Here is a 19486-nt window from a genome sequence, read left to right as displayed (position 1 = left end):
ATTTGGCTCCACAGCACATAAAACTGATGTAATTTTACATACTTGCTCATGTCCTTATTCTTTGCCTCCTCGCCTAGGATGTAAGTCACATGAAGGTGGGAACTTTATTTTGTCTTACTTCACTGCCTGCGTGTGCGTTAAATAACTGATGAAGAGCTGTGTGCTAATGCCGAGAAACTCCCGTCGAGGCTGAACTTGAGTGTACAGTCAACGAGTACGGTACTTGAGGGGTGAGTACAGGGTTTTTAGTGGAAATTTTGACTACTCTTAACTTTTGCTTTAAACTCACTTTAAAACTTAATCCCCCGAATAGGATTTAACTTCACTATAGAAGATGGCAGCCATGTGACCTCTTCCGTAAAATAAATAACAAAAACGTGGCGACTCAAAGGTCTTTAAAGCCTCTGACCACAATTAGTAAGTAAGTGCTGGTGTCAATGGCCTCAAGCACCAAATATACTGAAAAAATGCACTGGGCTCATAGTCTCAATTTTAATAATTTAACCCAAATAACATGAGGCTTTCTTGCTTCCAACTCAAACCCCTGTCAGCCCTGCACCATACACACACAAAAATGCATAACTCTGACCAAAAGGCACGGAGGAGTAATATGAATTTTTGGTTGAAGTTTTCATTTTATTTTTTTATGAAGCTATGGGGAGGGGGTGATTTCACTGTCACAAATACACGAAGATTTCCTACCACACTCTCTAGACATCGTTCATTCTGAAAGTTCCTTAGTCACTCCAGTCTCGTTTCAATTCTGCCTCTCCAAGCTCTCAGTCGACTTGCCCTCTCTCTCCTTCTCTCTCCCACTTCTCCATTCTTCTTCCTTCTACATATCTCATAATATTTCTAATATAGTTCTGTGTAGCTTCTCCCGGTTTTTAATCCGGAAACAACCCTAATTCACACTCAGCACAACCAAAGGCTGAGTGTGAACAAGGTTTTCCTCTCCCTCTCAGGCGAAGGCTGAGCGGCCTCCGTGGTAGCGTTCATCCGTGTCACAGGGTGAATTCTCACCTCGCTGCTGCCTGCCTTTTTACCGTATTTAATTCTCCTGGCTCTAGCCTTGCAGCTGCGCGGTTTGGAATGAACTCCTGAAGAATACAGAGGACGAGCATCTGAAATCACTTCCCGTGATTAAGCAGGCAGCAGGATATGCCTTTGCCACGCCTAATGGCGGTTTGTTTGTTTAATATTAAAATGTTGTTAGATCTACGTAAGACATCTGCGTTTCCTCCTGATTCGTTGAGGCCTGATGCATTAAAGCATCTGTAACGCTATTTCTTTTTATGTCATTAAGGGTGGGAATGTGCTAATGTAAATACCAATTGGAAAGCTTGAGTAATTTTTCAAATTTTTCAATCATGCTGTTTGCTGTATTATTATTCTGGATTAGTCTACTTTAGGTACAATTTTACAGTATCATCAAAGTCGTACTCCAATATTTAGATCCCAAATGACAGATTTAACGGCCTTAGTTAACATCCCCATGATGTAGGCTTAATTTTATGGTTCACCTGTTTTTGCTGTTTACTTCCCTGAGCTTCAGCCAAGCTGAAGTAACTGTATGAAAGCCGAGTCCGATTGTCCATAAAAGAAAATGCCACCTTCCTTAGAAAAAGGAAAACCTGGATTCTCCTGAGTGGGCACCTGAAAGAGACTCTGCACATGGGGCTGGAGGAAATGTAGACCCCACACTCCTGCGCTTCTGCCCAGGTAAAGCCTCAGTCACTCTGGCTTCAAGGACACGCTCTCACCCTTGAATGTTCTAGCTCAGTTGAGGAGCTGTGACTCTTCTCTCAGTAGCCTGTGGCTCTGCTGGTTTAAGATCAAAACATTCTATTTATTTGTTATCAACCTGAATTTTCCCGAACAGATTATAAAAGGAAAGTCTAAACGGTCTATTCCTCGGTCTGTGCCCCCCAGCCCCCCAGCCCTCCGTGAGGTGACCAGCGTAACTGATTTCTTTATATCCTCTCAGAGACATTCCACACTTAGACAAATACTGATAAGATTCCCCTTTTCACAAACAGGGTAGCACACTGCACACGCTTCCACAAGTGGCCCTTCCCCTTAGACTGTCTTGGAAATCCTCCAGCACGCAAAGTTCCTCATTCTTTTCTGATAGCTGCATAATGACCCATTGTATGGCTGTACCATAATTTATTTTGGCAGTTTCCTACTAATAGGCATTTGAGTTGTTTCTAGTCTTTTTAACTACCAAAATGCTTCACTAAAAACAATAAATAATTTTTTGCACAAATGCAACATCTGGACAATGTTCTAAAAATTGCTAGGTGAAAGGATAGGTACCTCTTTAACGTTAATATATAGTGTCAAATTTACACTAATAATATTCCAACTTACACCCCTCCCCACACACAAATAACGTATGCATTTAATAAGAGTTTACAATCGGGATAACATGAGGAAATAGACCTAGTGATCTGAAGTCAGATAATATGGTTTCTGAGATACAGCTTACTCTTCTTTAGTTTCTGATCTGTTGGAAGAATGCTTTGTTCCTAGCCCTCAACTTGCTTGTATAGAGCAGAAACTATCTCCGTGGGGTAGGAGAGTTGTTTTCCCCATCACCTGCCTCACATCCCTCCACCTCTCTAAGCCAGAACGTAACACGAGATGCCTTAGGTAATGCAACTCAGGGAATAGAAAGTTTGGTGTTTTCCCATCTCCATCCTCCCAAAGCCAACATCTGGCCCAACTAGAACTAATGCCAGAGGCTGAGCTTGAGGAATGGGTGGGTATCAAAAGAGGAGCAGGCCAAGGGGTCATGGTAGGTGGAAAAGAGAGAAAAGAAAAGGGGGCAGAGATTTCTCTACTGACAGGAGAGGAGGCTCTGTTGTGTCCTGAGAGAATGTGACGGTGGCATCATTTACTTTCCTTGTTCACCTATATGCTTTTGTATGATGTGTGCAAAGATTCAGATTAAGACAGTCACTATTATTCTATGGGAGCTTAAAGTTTGAGGACAATTTCTTTTGTTCCTACTCCTCTAATTTTCTTAAATATTGGTGAAATTCTAATACAACAAACACTGATTACAATGAAAAAAATACTAAATGAAACTATTGTAGTAAAAGATTGTTGGGGCAGAGTTTGCTACGTGTGTACCATATTCTATTTCCTTTTCTTTCTGAGCCAGTACTAGATGCTATTTTTCTGCTTTCCTTGCCGTTTGGTGGGATCCTGTGAACATGTTCTGGCCTGAGGAATGTGGACACAAGTGATGTGCACCATTTCCAGGCCTGGTGTCTAAAAGCTTCCTCATGAAATTACCTGTACTCTCTTTCTTTCTCCTTCTGTGCAGCTGGAGGCAAAAGACTCCAAGGCTTTAGGCCATGGTTAAGCCTGAAGACAGGATGAGCCGGGAGCCCTGAATTCGGCTTGAGGAGAGCAACTCAAGAAAGCCGGAGTTTTCTGCCCTCATCAACTGGATGTTAGTTCTCTCCTTGGACTGATCTCTGCTGGCAGGTTGCTGTAACATCCACATACTTATATGCTTCAGGGTAAGAGGGCATGACAATAGGTATAGGATTCAACTTCACTCTAGAGCTTTCTCCAATTTTAAATGAAAATCTTGCCCTTACGTCCTAGAAGAGGTCAGATAACTCTTTGTGAAACCTCTTGAAATAAAAAATAGAATAGAAGTTTACTCTACAGGCTGGAACGTCCTTCTGAGTGTATTAAACTATGTCACTGGTCTCCCTCCCGTGATGGGAGGAAGGAAACTCAGAGGAGGAAAGAGAAGAAAAGAGAGGGAGGGAGACAGTGGCTGAAGAATGAGATGTGATGTGACCCTAAGTAGCGCCTCCTCTCCAACCACCCGCTCCTCTTTTCTCTGAGATGCTTGCTCTGTAACAATGCCTGTAACTCAAGGAAATTGCTCCAGCCGCTTTTATTCCCCAGGACACTTTGTCCCTTAAGGAATTGTTCAATTAAAGAGCTCTAAAAGGATTGCATTAACTGAAGATATCCAGTCTTCCTTTATTTCTCATCACCAAAATGACAAAGACAGAATCAGGCACCATTAGTGCTGATGTTTCAGTCCATGTAGGTCTTCATTAGGCCCCTTTAACATAACCATTGAAGGCGACATCAGCTTTTGGGAAAAATACTTTTTGAAAGCAAACTTAATGAAATCATTTCTACATAATTTGGAAGAAAAATGTCTTTTATGATTGAATTTCCATTTCCAACATATTGACTAATGTCAGGGATTATTACGTGTCACAGTGAGCTGAACAAGCACATGCTTCGCTCTGCGTTGGCACAGGTGTCTTCTCAAAGGATTAAGATGGCAAAGGCAGGGAGGGATAAAATTAAATAAAATAAAATTTCTGCTTAAGTAAGAGGAATAGTGCAGTACCTTTGTTCTTTGCCAACAATTCTGGTGTTTAAAGTCGCATGCAATTCCTAGTATTTGCTGGTATTTGTTACCCGAAGAGGTAACATTGGAGGTGACTTGACTTACCCATGGCCAGTCAGGGCCTAATGCTCTCCAGTAGTTTCCTATTGAATAAAATCTCAATTTACATTGACTTACAAGTTCTGAATCTGTCTACTTCCTACCTCCCACTTCCCAACCTTTTCTTGTACTTCTCTTCTGCTCTCTCTATACTCCAACCACGGAGGGCTCCTTTCAGTAACTTGATTGTGTCCCCCTCTTTCCCATCTCACAGTCTTTGTACTTACAAGTAAATTAGAGATGTTACCCAGCCACTCTTTTGAAGGAAGGGCCTTGTGTCACATCCATTTACTCTCCATCACATCATTCTGTTTATGTTTTGCAGGGAAGGTAGACATTTCCTCTACCCACTCTAGGTCCTTCTGGCCAGACTGTGAATTAAAGTCCCATGAGACAGAATAACAGGAGAAAATTAAACAAAGCTTTATAACGTGTATACGTGAGAGACCCAGAAAAACTGAGCAACTCACCAAAATGGTGGAAGCTCTCACCTTAAATAGCATCCTCAGTGAAAGACAAAGGAGGATGTTGGGGGTGGGAGGAATCAGTTATGGGAGATTACCAGAAAAGCTCAATAAGCAAGAGTAAGGTTATTATGCAGATTTAAGTCCTTGCCTTCCGCATTCATAAGAGTTTTTAGAGACAAGGTCATCCCCCCTTCTTCCTGGTACAGAGAAGGAGACACCTTTACAGATGGAGATTTCTCTTACAAATGTAAATATATCGTAACAAAGGGTAATTTCTACTTTTCAGAGTTTCTCTCCTGTCTGCAGTTTTTAAAAGTAACCAGCCCAAAACAATCCTCATGCCAAAGAGGCATATCTTGGGGTGGCCAATTCCAATCCCCCACCATTTTCATGGAACTTATCACAATCTGAATTTATTTTTAATTTGTTTACCGGTTTGCTCCAAGTTTACCCACCATGTGATTTTTGGATTTCCCTTTCCTCATCAAGATATTAGCTCCTTGAGGCCTGCTAGAGACCAAGGAAATTTTATAATTGCAAATGGCTAATGGTTAGCATTTCTTCACTTTCTCTGGTAAGAAGGATAACTTACCAGATAAACACTGGTAATTGTTAGTTGAAGTCTCATACGGTTGAAGAAAAGATCTAACTGGCCCCCCAATCTGTAACCTTTCAAGACACAAAGACTCAAAATGTGAACCACTCGAATGGAGGAATGTTTCTGTTTGGCTCAATAAACCTGCAGGCAAGACCATTCCTCTGGGTGAGTGGGAGGATCTTACAGGAGGAGGGGTGCCAGAAGACACCTTTACGGTCAATCACAATGGAAATTTGCAAAAAGTGAAAGAAAATGGATTTTAAAAATCATAAACTGGTGCATTTAGTGGAAATACCAGCTAAGATGCTCAGATATTACTTATACTATCTTGCAAAAACCAACTGTGGTCTTTAAGAACCAATATGAATTATCAACACCTCACATCAGAGATACTATTTCTTTTTCATAAAATTAATATTTTAGACTGCTTTAGAGACATTAGGAAAATGATGAATCTGGGTTCCAGAATGGTACTTTAAAGTAGTGTATCACTCAGATTCCAAGGTGACATTTGGGGGCTGATTGATGGGAATAATGTGATAATTTGGCGATAATCACTTTCTAATTTGCCCTATTCAGTAATTTGTAACTTCCGGTTAAAAAGTTGTTTGAATATTTGTAGGTCACATGAATCTGAGAAGAATAACTGATAGGTTGGTTTAATAAATCAGAACTCAAAATGATATCATCAAATTGAAATGGTTGGCTGAATCTAACAAAATTAAGTTTAATAGTAGCCAATATAATATAAATACCTGAAATTGAGCCCAATAAACCAATTGCACAGATGCAGAATGGGGAGTTTTCAGTTAAAGTAGTATATGGGGGGAAAACCTAACTTTATGGCTCTAGGTGATGGAAGAATTAATGGGAAGGAAAAGGGTAACATGCTTGCCAAAAAAGCTAATGTGATTCATATTTCTAAGCATTGAAAACTAACAATGACGTAGGTGTGGTTAGGGTTCAATGCATAATTATGGAAGCAGGACCAAAGTTCTTTGAGTGCAGAGAGATCAATTCTGCTAGGTGATTCAGGATCATCACATAGCAAGCTCCTTAATTATAAGTTGAGTGGATTTTTAATGGGATAACATTTGACTTAGATCTTGAAGACTGAGTAAAATGTATCTAGCATTCAAGATGGTATCAGCATTCTACATTCAGAGAAGGGCTCCCAAATAATAGACACATGAAAAGCAGGGGGAATGTTTGGACAAAAGTGTGAAAGAGACAAACAGGGTGTGAAAAAGGAAGTAGTGAGAGGCAAGGCTGATAATGTAGGTCAGGTCAGATAATGGAAGATCTTATATATCAAGCTAAGGAGTTTGGATCTGATTCGTTACCCTATTTTAAGATTGTAAGCAGGGTGATATAACAAAACTCAGGTTTGTTATTTTAGAAATATATTAAAAACAGTTTGGGGGAAAAGTAGAGAGTCTAAGCTCCATTAAGAGGCTGTTTAATTAAGAGATGGTGAGAGCCAGCACTGAGGCGGTGGCAGTGGGATTGGAGAGGGGGGGCTAAGCGATGATATTTAAGTTAATTTGACATAAGTACAAAGTAGAAGAAAAATAAGATTCAGCATCCACTTAGAGTAAGAAAAGAATATATGCTGGTTTGTTTAAATTGATAGCCACGATTAGATTATAGGAATATCTAATATGATTTCTATTTGTCCAATGAGGCATAAGAATTCAAATGTCTAGATGAGGGAAGTGGCAATAAGATCAGCAATTTAGATTTTTCCTTATTCTTCTTGTAAGCATATGGGTGTTCTGAGACTAGACTATATTTTAATCTTTTTGATAAATGGAAATAGGGACAAAAAATTTATAATTTTTATGTTGTGCTTGCATCTTTAAGGGTAGAATCTGGAATATACCACTTAAACAATCCTCCCCACGTGATTTTTTAATAACTTAGTTTTAGAATTAACAGAAAAACTGTAAAGTTTCCACGTGCCCACCACCCCTCCCTGACTTTTTTCTGGGATGAACCCTCTGTGAGGTGCTACTCTATTGGTTCAACACAAATTCACTCACTGTTCTTAGAGGAAACTGATCTGGGGACAGAATCCCAGCACACAAGCTTCAGGCTGGATGCTAAGGATTTTGTTAATAAATATAAATAACAGTATTCTCTTAAATAACCTCTGTGGCGATTACTCTAATGTTAAGGAGATTTTGCTCCCCAGTGAGGGTGAAGTGGAGGGTATTTGGCAGCACGACCCAGAACCAGTGCAGAAATCAACAGTGTGCAGGTCTCCCCAGGAGCAAGGAGATAGCAGGCAGGGGGCTAAGAAGAGAGGGGCTGACAAAGACCATCCTGTGAGAGGGAATTCAGAACCACTGCTGGCCCACTGGTATCTGAGATGCACTTTTAAGCTTTTCTTTTCTGGGATGTAATCTCTTTACTTATCATCAAACCTTAGTCAAATTTATTAGTTACAAAGGTTTTTTTCAGCTTTACTTGAGAAATAAAAAGAGAGCCTGAGTTTCTGCTTTGGGAAGAGGTGGCCTGGAGTGAGCTTCAGGGACAAGAAGCAGTTCTGAGAAAGTCAGAGTCACTGGCAGAGAAGTCCAGAGCAGTTGTCTGCAGCGGGCCTCCACACGGAACACCTGGGTAGATTCATGGACCATCTGAACCCTCCCCAGGGATGCTTGGAAATCCGTGGGAAAGGGACTGGGTTTCCTATAGTCATGTAGCCTAAGACCTAACTTTTCTTTGTGTATGAGATAGAAGGGTAAGCCCTTGAAATCTGAAGAACGAGAGGACATTCAAGACGCAGCCCTTTTCCAAGTTTACTATCATAGATACACACCATGATGGAGAAAAACTCATTAAAAACAGTAGCCATCTTTTACTTCAATGTACATTTTTATTCATAATTGAAAAGAATAGCCTATTACCATAACTTATTGTAAATGTACCCAGAATGAAAGGGTCCATAGAGACATAAAAAATGTATGTAGTTTCTATTAAATAACACTTTCTGGTCACTTTAGAATATGAGTATAATATACAGGTATCATATGCACAAAAAATGTAAAAAGGAATTGTGAAAGCAAGTCTTGTTACTAATTTGTATAAGAAAAAAAGACATTCATTTTTCACAGGCTACCAACATCACGTAGAATGGTTCCTAACAGGATTCGACTTTTTCAATTAATCCACCTGGTAGCTCAAAAATCTGTAGAAAAGAAGTTAATTTACAGTGAAGTCACTACACAGTGTTGGGGGCAGTAGAAATTCATATTGGTACAAAATAGCTTCAAGATTTTTACATTAAGTTGCAGTGTCAAGATTGAGACACACCTTGGTTGGCAAGCAATCTAAGAATTGTTCAAGACAGAAGGGTTTTTTTTACGACTTCTGCTGGTAAAAATGTTAAAGGTTAAAAACACGTAGAAATAGACGCGAAGTGCAACATCCTTGCCTTTCTGTCCTCTTACCAGCAGATCCTTGCCTTTGAAATATAGTGAAATGCTTAGGTACTTCCAATATTTTCCATAAGATGGCAGAGTTGGCATTACAAATGTGAGAGCACACTAACCTTCATTCTGTTGGTCACAGCAACAAAGAGACTTTGCGTCTTTCTCATCATTTAAATACTGCTATCGTGCTTTCAATGATAATAATAGTATCCAGTTTGTTAGAAATAGTATCAAAGAAACAATTAAGTGTGTGTAATCTCTGCAATTATGCTGTAGTTGCAAGAGGACTGTTTTCAGCATTGCCTTTGCTCCTTTAGTGAGTATCCTTACTCATCTGCTCTGTTTTACTTAAGCACTGACCCATCCAGCTAGGCCCTATGGCATCACCTCAGATCACCGCAGATGTAACAAGAAAATGTCTGTTCACATCCCTGAAACATGAAGCGGCCACGACCCCTTTTGATTGTTAGGAGCTGTAGACTGGCCATCTTTCTCGCACATGCAGGGGGCCTTCAGACCTTCTTTGTTTGACATGAGTGACTACAGTTCTTGCACCTGTTATTCAGGTCCTGAGCCATCGGAGGCTCATTTTGTCAATTTGCTCTTTCATGCAGAGTCACAACAACAAATGTGCACACATCTGCCCAGAGGAACAGGCCGGTGTATGGGCCAGTGAGATTTCATATCACAAAGTGAGCAGTGTAGTTTCCAGAGGCTGAACCCAAGGAAAGCAATTCACTGACTGCCTGGAAACTACTAGGATGTCTTTGTAAACTTCTCAAGGCAAAGATGTGTATTTGATTTGTTTTTGTCACTCCCCCAGCTTCTTGCACAAAGTGTTTGTTGACTCCTAAGGAGACAGAGGAGGGTTGTGAATGGGCTCTTCTTCCTCCTGGGATTGCTGGGGCTCAGAATCTGGAAGAAGAATCCGGTACATCTCCTCAGGGCCTGGCTGAGCAAGGCAGTCACTAACATTGGCTCAGGAGCGTGAGGTGAACCTACCTCTTCACAACTGGACTGTGAGCTCCTTGTGGGCACACTCTCTTTCCCTCTCTATGCCTACCCAGTGCCTCACACACAGTGGGCACTTGGCAGGGCTATTTTGATAGAAAGCAGCAGTAGCCATAGCTTGCTAGCAGTGGACACTGGTACACAGTGTGGCTTGAAGGAGGCCATTTAAATCTGTCTCACCCACGTAGTTGGTGTACCAAATGCCAGTATGGTAACTACCTGCAGAGAAGCTTCAAGACCAATAGTATCTTCTGGGTATTGTCAGTTTTACCCACCAAAGAGCAAATTGGACTTATCCATGGATGAATAAGAAACTACACATCCCAGTTTGAGATGTGCTACTATCAAGAGAGAAGAGATTTCCTTTTATAGACAGCTGATAGGCCAAGAATGTGCCAGGAAGCACAATGTTTTGGTGAATGAGGGCAACTACTTCCCATGGAGAAAGCATGCCATGCTCTTGCTTTCTGCAAAGGCTTTGCTTTTCTGTGAAATACTCCAAGACTTTGATATCTTTGCAGCTGAAAAAATCAGGGCATAATACCAGAAGAGATAATTTGTAAACTGTGAATTGGAAGAAAATTTATCAAAGGAGAAAATTCCAGAGAGTTAATAGCAAGGCCCACGGTCTTGAAAATTCATTTTTTTTTCCAGAGATAGCTTCACACTAGAACATGGCTCCTATTTAGAACATTCAGGGAATATGTCTTTAGTATTACTGGTGATTTAACATTTTAAATACGTAAGCATTTTTATTTTAACTATTTTGGACAGAGAGGTTTCTAAAATGAAATTTATATATCTGATTATTTAAGAAGACCATATTGACCACAGGCCACTATATAATGTTGTGCAGATTATGGAAGGCAGAGCATTGTTACACATAAAGGGTTCCCATTCAAATTGTAGACTTTGAAGATCTATGTTATTATTTGAAGAATTTTCCAGCAAATGACAGGAAAGCATCTTATTCAAATAAAAATCAATAATTAATATAATTTTAGGACAAATGAAAAGAAAGTATCTTGAGTAAGGGATTCTTGTTCCTGATTCACAATACACGTTTTTATTGATAATCTGGATTCATCATAATATGAATAAAATGGTGTTCTCTGAAGCAATACAATGTTGCCCATGGACTCTACTAAATATATTCGTTCTCCCCTTAAGCGTCCCAAGACAACTGGGCTATAGATTTTCACATTAGTTTTTGATCTCTATTCTTTTAGGGAGAGTATTTTAAATTATGTTCAGTATTCTGCTTATGTTATGTCATACTTATCTAATTTTCTGCTTGTAATTTATTATGTAATTGAAAACTATGCCATTAACATAGCTAGAATTCTGTATAGATTAAGAGTAAATAGGATTTAAATAAAGGGCAGAAAAGCTTTTCTATGGAAAAAGCTCAGAAGTTTCAGAGTGTGGATTTTATAAAATGCACTGGGACAGTCAGAGACCTTTGTGTCTGTTCCTGGTTCTCAGTTCTGTTGTGGATGGACGAGGTTGCCAGGTAGCCAAGGTCTTGTATGTATAGGAAGCTCTGAAAAATCTGAAAGGTAAGCACGTCTGAGAAGACAATGTTTTGTCTTTTTACCTACAATGGCAGACATTCCTTAGTGCTTTCAGATCAGAAGCTCTCAGTGGGAGTTCTCACCTATAGGTTCCTACCGCAGGATGAGAAACAACTGTTATTCTGAGGCAGGCATTGTGCTTTAGGAAGTGATGTGGAAATTAATTCTTTTCACTTCAGTTTTCCCCTTAGGACTTAAAAGTATTTTGAAGTGTTAACACCCAAATTCCCTTTGAGTTATACAGGATGAAAGTGGAATATTTATGTCTCTAAAAGAAAATGAGACATGGTCTTATTACAGATATCACCGATGCTAATAAAACTCTGTGCTGCTGGCATCCATCATAGGGCATCTTAGCTTTGCAGGGAAAATTTAATGAAAACTCCATTTTCTTAGGAGGTTGTAAGTATCTTGTGGCCTCATATTTATAGATGTGGAAATGTGAAGCTAAGGCAGAATAAAATCAAGGAGAGTTGATGGCCAAGGCCCTAAAAAAATAAGGAAAGAATCAAACAAGATCGGGAGTTGGCTTTCTTGACCTTCCTCTCAAACTTCCTTCTTGACAAAGATTAATGGGACCAATGAGACTCAAGTTCAGGGACTTTAGAGCAAAGTCTTTGCAGGCCTAGGAGCACAAGGAGAAGGTTACAAGGGGCCAAGCGATTTCGATTCCTGGGTGAACTTTAGACATTTGAGTTCCGTAATCAATGGCCTTTCTCTGGGATGTTAAAAAATCCAAAGACCAATCAACAGACTCTTCTTTTAAATTCACCACACTAAACAGGTGGTTTTAAAATAGTAATTAAAATGGAATTAATGAGCTTTGCTTGCCTATAGAAACATGTTAAGTATGCCGCATGAATTGCCCAAAATTCTTTTCTCTAAAGTTATTTAACTTGATACTCTATACATTGTATTGCCTAAAATGTCTTGCACAGGAAATTATTTTTCTTATTTAGAGTCATGGCAGAAATGAAAAGCCATAGAAGAACCTAAATAAATATTTCTAGGTATTGGTGGAATAAATGGGTTAAATGTGACAGTTTGAAATAATAAAAACCCTGGACAGTGCAGAGAGGGCTGCACAGTGCAACACAAGCTCTGCTGAAGGAATCAGAAAGCTAATTAACATTCACACATACAGTACTCTATTTGTATTAGCATTAATGGAATGCGATAGGAATAATTGCAAAGATTAAGCTCTTGGTTTCATATGATGTAGGTGACCCAAGTAAACTGTTTTGTAAAACTGCATTCAATGACCGCTATTTTAGGTTTAAAATAGATTGAAGAAGCCAGAAAGGGAAGAGAGCAATTTCCTTTAAAAAAGAGGTTTAAAAGAAATGAAACTATGTGAGAATTAAAAAGTGACTTTAAACAATTATTTGCAAAATCACTTCCTCTGGAACAAAAGTCTGTAGCAGAGACTGACATCCAGATAGTAAACTGTCTCCCTGCTGATTGAGAGAGGTCGTGCAAGGCCTTGACGAGGACAGGTGGAATTATGTTTAAACCACAAATAAAGAAAGAAGGCAGCCAGGAGTGAGCTGGTCTGGCTTTTGGAAAGCAAAGAACAGGGATCTGAGGTCTGCGATTTATCATTTGCCCTGAGAAGACAAATGGGCAAGGTAAAAGCCCACTGGAAAGGGACTTTCTGATGCTCAGAGCCAAGCAGGGGGATGGTGAACTGGAAGGAGCCAACAGCACATGTCTTCCTCAGCTGTCCTGAGCCTTGATGACTGGGGCCTGGAGTCCAGGCAGAAAGGGCTTCAGACTGCAGTCAACAGCCAAGGCCTGGTTCAGCTGGGACTTGTGACAGCTGATGGCCACCAAATGCAGAAGAAAGAAGGCTGGACTGGAGGCTTGCAGAGCAGACCCCGTGGGACATGGGACAAGTCACTACAGCCTCTGGCCTCAGTCTCCTCATCTATAAACTAAGCACATGAATCACAGAGGTTCTTTTCAACTCTGCAATTTGATCTTGCAGAGAAATAACACGTTATTCTGGGCATCTTATTTCTTCTAACTTTCATTTTCTAAATGATCTTATACTATTAATCGTTTAGGGAAATGGGTCATATGGCACATTTTAACAATGTGATTGTTTAGAAAGGGGTGTACTCAAGTGTTGAAGTTTGTGTGTAAATATGTGTGTTCAACAAGAATAAGTCAACTGATCTTATCTCAGTCATCAGTGACAGCTTCCAGATTTGTAGGCACAAGGGGTTAGGAGAAGATAACCAACATTTTTCAGTGATTGAAATCACTTGATGAGATATTGTTTAATAAGTAGTAGATGGAAGATTTCTCTGTCTCTGTCTCTGTCTCTGTCTCCCTCTCTCTCTCTCACACACACACACACACATACACACATGCACACATGCAGACACACTCCCAGCCTAGGAGGAATATACAATAAAATCTAATTACAAAAAAAATGTTGTGATTTCCCTCAATTGTATCTTTTCTTAGAGAAACAGACTATCAGGTAGTTTAAAATACTCATTCCACTCTAGCTGTTCTGTTCTTGGAGAAAAACAGATGCACAACTTTTACTGAGAGAAAATAGCAGAAGAGGAAGGATCATATACTTTTCACTTATGTGTCCGGCCCCACCTTCCTAAGCACCAATGTCCATTTCCAGCTTGTTGAATTCAATAAAAAGAAAATAATGACATTACTAGTCAATTCAGAAAAGAAGGTGCTGCCAAAATAAAATAGTTAAAGAGTTGTGACCATAGAAGGATGAATTTATTTTTGTAGCAGAACAGTGAGGACAATAACACACTAGATTGGCTCTTGAATTTTAAATTCAGTTTCCAGAGAAGGAAAGCTAAAATACACTCTGCAGACTTAAGGGAAATATAGAAGGATCTTACATCACAGATTTATTGGTTTCTGTCTAAGAAGAAAGGCAGAAAAATGAGGTAGAAATTCTCATTTCACAGAGTCAATAATTAATTCCTCACTATATTGAAGAGTATATGTATTTTTTCAGTAACGTATTATAATTAAAGTAAATGAAAACGTTATTCTAAAAAATCACGCCAACTATTTGAACTGTGTGGCAGAGACTGCTAAGAATTCTTCAACATACATTTCCCCATTATACTAAGAAGTGAAGCCACTAAGTTTTAGATGGGCACAAGGCCACCAAGAATAAAGACTATAATTCCCAGCTTTCCTTGCAGCTAAATTTGGGGTGGACCGAGTTTTGGCTAATGGGATTTAGGCTAGAAGTAGTGTGTGCAATCTCTGAGACAAGTCCTTAAATGAAATAAGCACCCTTCTTTGTTCCTTTTTTCTCCTTTTGGGCTGGAATACAAAAGGAATGGCTGGAACTGTGGCAGCCATCTTGAGTCATGTTATGATCTTGAGAATGGCAGGACACATGATGAAGCAATAAGAGAGAAGGAGCCTGGGTCCCTATCTTTAGGGACCCTAAGCCTAGCTCTTTGCTGACTCTCCAGAATTTTGAAATATGAACAGATATAGACCTTTATCTTATTTAAGCCGCTGTCATTTTTCTTTTTTTGTTACTTGTAGCTAAACCTAATCCTGACTAATATAGACTAACAAGGTTGTCCACCAAAGCAAGTTCCATAAGAATAACTAGATAGATCATTAGTTTCTTCAAACTGTTTTAAAAAACCTAACTCTGAAGAGGAAAGGAAAAGCATGCCCTAAATGGAAAATGATTCAACGTCACACAAAGAAACCACAACAACAAATATGAGTTAAGGATTGACATTGTCTGAATACAAATTAGGCAGACTTTCAATTTTGGATTCTTCCTTTCTTCCTCCTCCTTCCTCCCTTTCCTTCTTTTTCTTTTCTCCCTCTCTGCCTCCCTCTCTTCTTTCCATCCTACTTTATTTCTTTTTCTTCTTTTTACTTAATTTAGCTCTCAAATTCAAGCCAAGGCATATTTTGGATTCTTTAGATATTTCACTTTTTTTAATGCTCAGCACTCAACATGATTCTTGCCCTTTATATGCTTGCAAATCCAAGGAAGATGATTCATTTTTCACCTGACACCAAATTTTTCTACAAGTATCACTATTTAGGGAGCTTTACCCACCTTCTAGAGACGACATTTTTTCTTAGCCCTTAACAAACTAAACTTTTTCAGGAAAAAAAGAGACAATCAACTCGCAAATTATGAATTATTTGAGAATCCTACTTTTTGGAGAATTATGTATTAATAAATACACTCTAATATTTAAAATGCACCTGCTCTGTTTTTGCATTGCACACTGTGCAGTTACATGAGCAGTCATTTCCTTTATCGGTTCTACGTTTGGATATAACATCCTTAAGTTGTGGGCTTATTTATCATGAATATTTGAACAGGGTGCATAGACACTTCCACAGACCTTCTATCCAGCAAATGTTGTAGATTACTCTCAAATGGGAAAGAAACAAGAAAAACAGACATTCAAAGTTTCTATCTTTCAAAAGATCAAATATTTATATTTTTCCTGACTTAATTGAGTTACCCATTAAAAGTAGATTCTACCTCGGGCTGAAATGTCAAGTTAGAACATTTGAATTCTAATCATCTGTAAAAGTTCTCCTAGTTAGATACTAAAGTAACTCAGAAATGATAAGCGAGCATTTGCTTCAAGAAATAATTAGCCAGAATATTCACTTCATAGTGAGTCCACATTTTGGGATACTATAAATTTTTAAATTAGGTCTAAAATGAAGATCTGTTTATTCTTGGCAAGATTCCTTTCTAATTTGCTTCTCAAGTTAGTGGGGTCATGATGGTTTTCCTTACCTTTGTAATGTACATGTTACTGGTTCTAATGAAGACAAATGCCCCTCAATCACGAGTGTCCTGTTCATTAAGTGCGACAGATGGCAGCCTTGCTATGTTCTGTTAGATCCATCCTTTTGAAGCTGGCTATTTCCCTTACTTAGGTCTATAGGAAATAACAGAGCTTACTTGTCTGAAGGAAAAAAGAACGAAGGCAATATTTTGCTAGGGTAAGATGTCAGGTTAACTTCAAAACAAGTGAACCCACAGCCCCTCAGATTTGGAGTGGTATGGACACACGTTTTCGTTTCAGGGACACATGCCATCACATTATATGGCAGGTGGAAGGCTAGGATACCTGGGCCATACTAGCTTAGAGCTTTTCCTAAACGATGTCTGGGATTTCTCTGATGTAGACCGCTCCACACCCCAACAAGTATTCTGTCCCCTGAGAATTATCTAACCCTCCTTGTACCTCCCCTGCTTAACTTTTGCTGCACTGGAAGCTGAAGTAGGTAGAAGGTAAACTGGACAGCATCCCAGCTGCCTGGGGCTCCGCACAATGTCAGCAGAAGACACTTGGAAAGGATCAGTCACTGGCACAAGGGCCTGGGGCAGCACTGGCCAAGGTTTATAAGCCACAATGCCAAGGTTCAAACAGGAAAACAACGTAGGTTGTAACTTTCCCCTTCTACATTCCAACCAGCACTAGGGGCTAACGGGCGGTGGATGTCCTATCTTCAGCTTTACCAGGACTGCTTCCAAGGAGATCTTGGAATGGGGAGCTGCACCATCTCTTAGGATAGTGAGAGTCTGCCAACTGAGCACAGGCTCAGATGCATCTGATTTCCTTGACTCCAACCAGACACACACTTGCTTATGGGGACGCCAAGATTTGGAAAGCTTATAAATAGAAGAAACACATCTTTGTTGAAACCCTACTGTATGGTGCGCAGTGCAGAGAGGATTCCCTAAAACGGAGGCAAAAGCTGCGAGAACTGGAAACACTCACTCCTGAGGAGCAGCACTGTGGCAGCACAGCCTCGGAATCACCCGGATGAAAAGGGTCACTGCTGAGAGCTACTGCACGAGTCTACACTTCTTTTCATCTCTTTGTCCTAAGGAAGCAGAACCTCCAAAGAGTAGCCAGGAAGAGGAGAGGAAGGGAGAAGAAAAGTGGGAAGGAGAGGGTGTGGGAGGTCTATGGAACTTGGGTCTGTCGACTGGCAGATCTTCTGGAACTTTAGAATTATCATTACAGACTGCTGGGATTGGGGAGTGAGATAGGTATAGCAATTATTTAAAGGAAGAAAGATTAAAAACTAACACACATACCATATTAAGTAGTTGCCTATACTGAATATCCATAGAAAAATCACTAATATAAGAATTTCTTCCTCAAATCCATAGTCTGCAGTTAGACAATATCTAGACTCTGCAGGGCATCTTAGAGGTATGTAAAAAATTCACATGAAAATAAAACAGCAACAAAATGCTGCATGGTACAATTTTTTGAAATATTAACTGTGTTTTGTCTGTGCGTGTGTAGGGGATAATGGCAGTTTAAAATATTTAAATATTAATTTTATCCTTCTGTGTTACTGATTTCTACATTTTTTTTTTAAAGATTTTATTTTTTTCCTTTTTCTCCCCAAAGTCCCCCGGTACACAGTTGTGTATTCTTCGTTGTGGGTCCTTCCAGATGTGGCATGTGGGACGCCGCCTCAGCGTGGTCTGACGAGCAGTGCCATGTCCGCGCCCAGGATTCGAACCAACGAAACACTGGGCTGCCTGGAGCAAAGCGCGTGAAGTTAACCACTCGGCCACGGGGCCAGCCCCTGATTTCTACATTTTTGATGTTCTGTTAGCTTTCTCCATAACAATAAAATGTACTCGTCTTGAAATTTGAATATAAAAGTTATTTTTTAATTAAGAAGTGTGATTTTTAGTCTGCATTATTTCTAATCACTTAAACATGGGCAATTTTTTCAAGCCACTTTTTAGAAAACTTCAAGAGTTTGGTGTTTCCATGGGCTTTTCACAGCGCTGGGGTGTGTGGCAAGAGCTCCAGATAAGACCCAACTTATTGTTTCAACATTGCAATAATGACTGCCCCTTCAATTGTGGAGCGCTTCGCAGCTTACAGAGTATTTTTTACATTTTCATCTAATCCTCATTTCACCCTTGGGAGGTAGGGATTATAGTTCCACTTTACAGATGAGAAAAACTTCAGAGCTCAGATGTCCAACACTGTCCAAGGTCACAGTGGTGGACCTGGGACCCAAACCCACCTTTTGCCCTCCAAGTTCTCCCTCCTTCGGCCACACCTCTCGCCCTGCTGCATACATGCGGGATCTGGGCATGTCCGCCAAATTCCCTGGGCTTCAGCTCCCTCAGCTGTGCAATGGCAACTGGGATTTGACCATCTCCAAGTTCCCTGCTAGTTTCTCTTCATTTTGAATTTATTCAGTAGAATAAAAAGCGATGGGTGTCAGCTGAGTGAAGGGGCAAATAGGCTTCCAGAAAGGCCACAGTGGTTGTCATGAAGTGGGAGGAACCAGCCAGCCTTGTTGCCTAAGTTCTGACTCTTAACAGACTCTCATGAAACATACGGACTCCAAACAAGAAGAAGAAAATGCCTCTACATGCACACAAAAATGTACATACAATTTTAGATGGTTCATAGGCTGACTTCTTAGGGATGTATGAGCCAAGTTAACAACTTCTGGATTAAAGAGTATGCATGTACACAATTTTGTGGCCTGCAGGAGGCCTCACCTTGGTTGTTGCACAAAGTGAGCAAAACTTATTTTGATATGGGAAATAGTCATTGAAAGACGTGAATGGAAAAAACTGTGATGTGTTTGCAACAGTCCCTTTTTCTGTAGAAAATTATGTTTCCCATATTATTTTCTTGGTTATTGGGATGGGGTTTGGAGAAAGAAAAGTTGATGTGGAACAAATGTAAATGTCTTTTTCAGAAGTAATTATGGAGAATTCTACACCATGTTAATGCTCCTTTTGAATATCCTAAGAGCAGCATCTCTGATTGCAGATTCACGAGTGTGATTTCTGTCCCACAACCCTCAAGCTGTATGTTTAGATCTGACACCAATGACAGGACTAAGATAAAGCGTAGAAAATAGGA

At 39.8% G+C, this 19486-nt stretch overlaps 1 protein-coding gene across 1 annotated transcript in view; it reads left to right on the top strand.

Moving 5' to 3' along the window:
- The window catches only part of GGH (gamma-glutamyl hydrolase), a 58132-nt gene extending 39334 nt beyond the window's left edge, over nucleotides 1-18798 (top strand). The window contains exons 11-12 of the mRNA XM_046641849.1: nucleotides 1071-1185; nucleotides 18530-18798. Coding sequence (XP_046497805.1) covers nucleotides 1071-1185; nucleotides 18530-18798 — 384 coding nt within the window. The remainder of the gene's footprint in view (nucleotides 1-1070; nucleotides 1186-18529) is intronic.
- Nucleotides 18799-19486: the final 688 nt, after the last annotated feature.

The sequence above is a fragment of the Equus quagga genome, chromosome 16 (assembly GCF_021613505.1).
Source record: "Equus quagga isolate Etosha38 chromosome 16, UCLA_HA_Equagga_1.0, whole genome shotgun sequence".
Classification (NCBI taxonomy): domain Eukaryota; kingdom Metazoa; phylum Chordata; class Mammalia; order Perissodactyla; family Equidae; genus Equus; species Equus quagga.
Note: the sequence above shows the minus strand (reverse complement) of the source record. Positions and strands in the feature narration are given on the sequence as shown.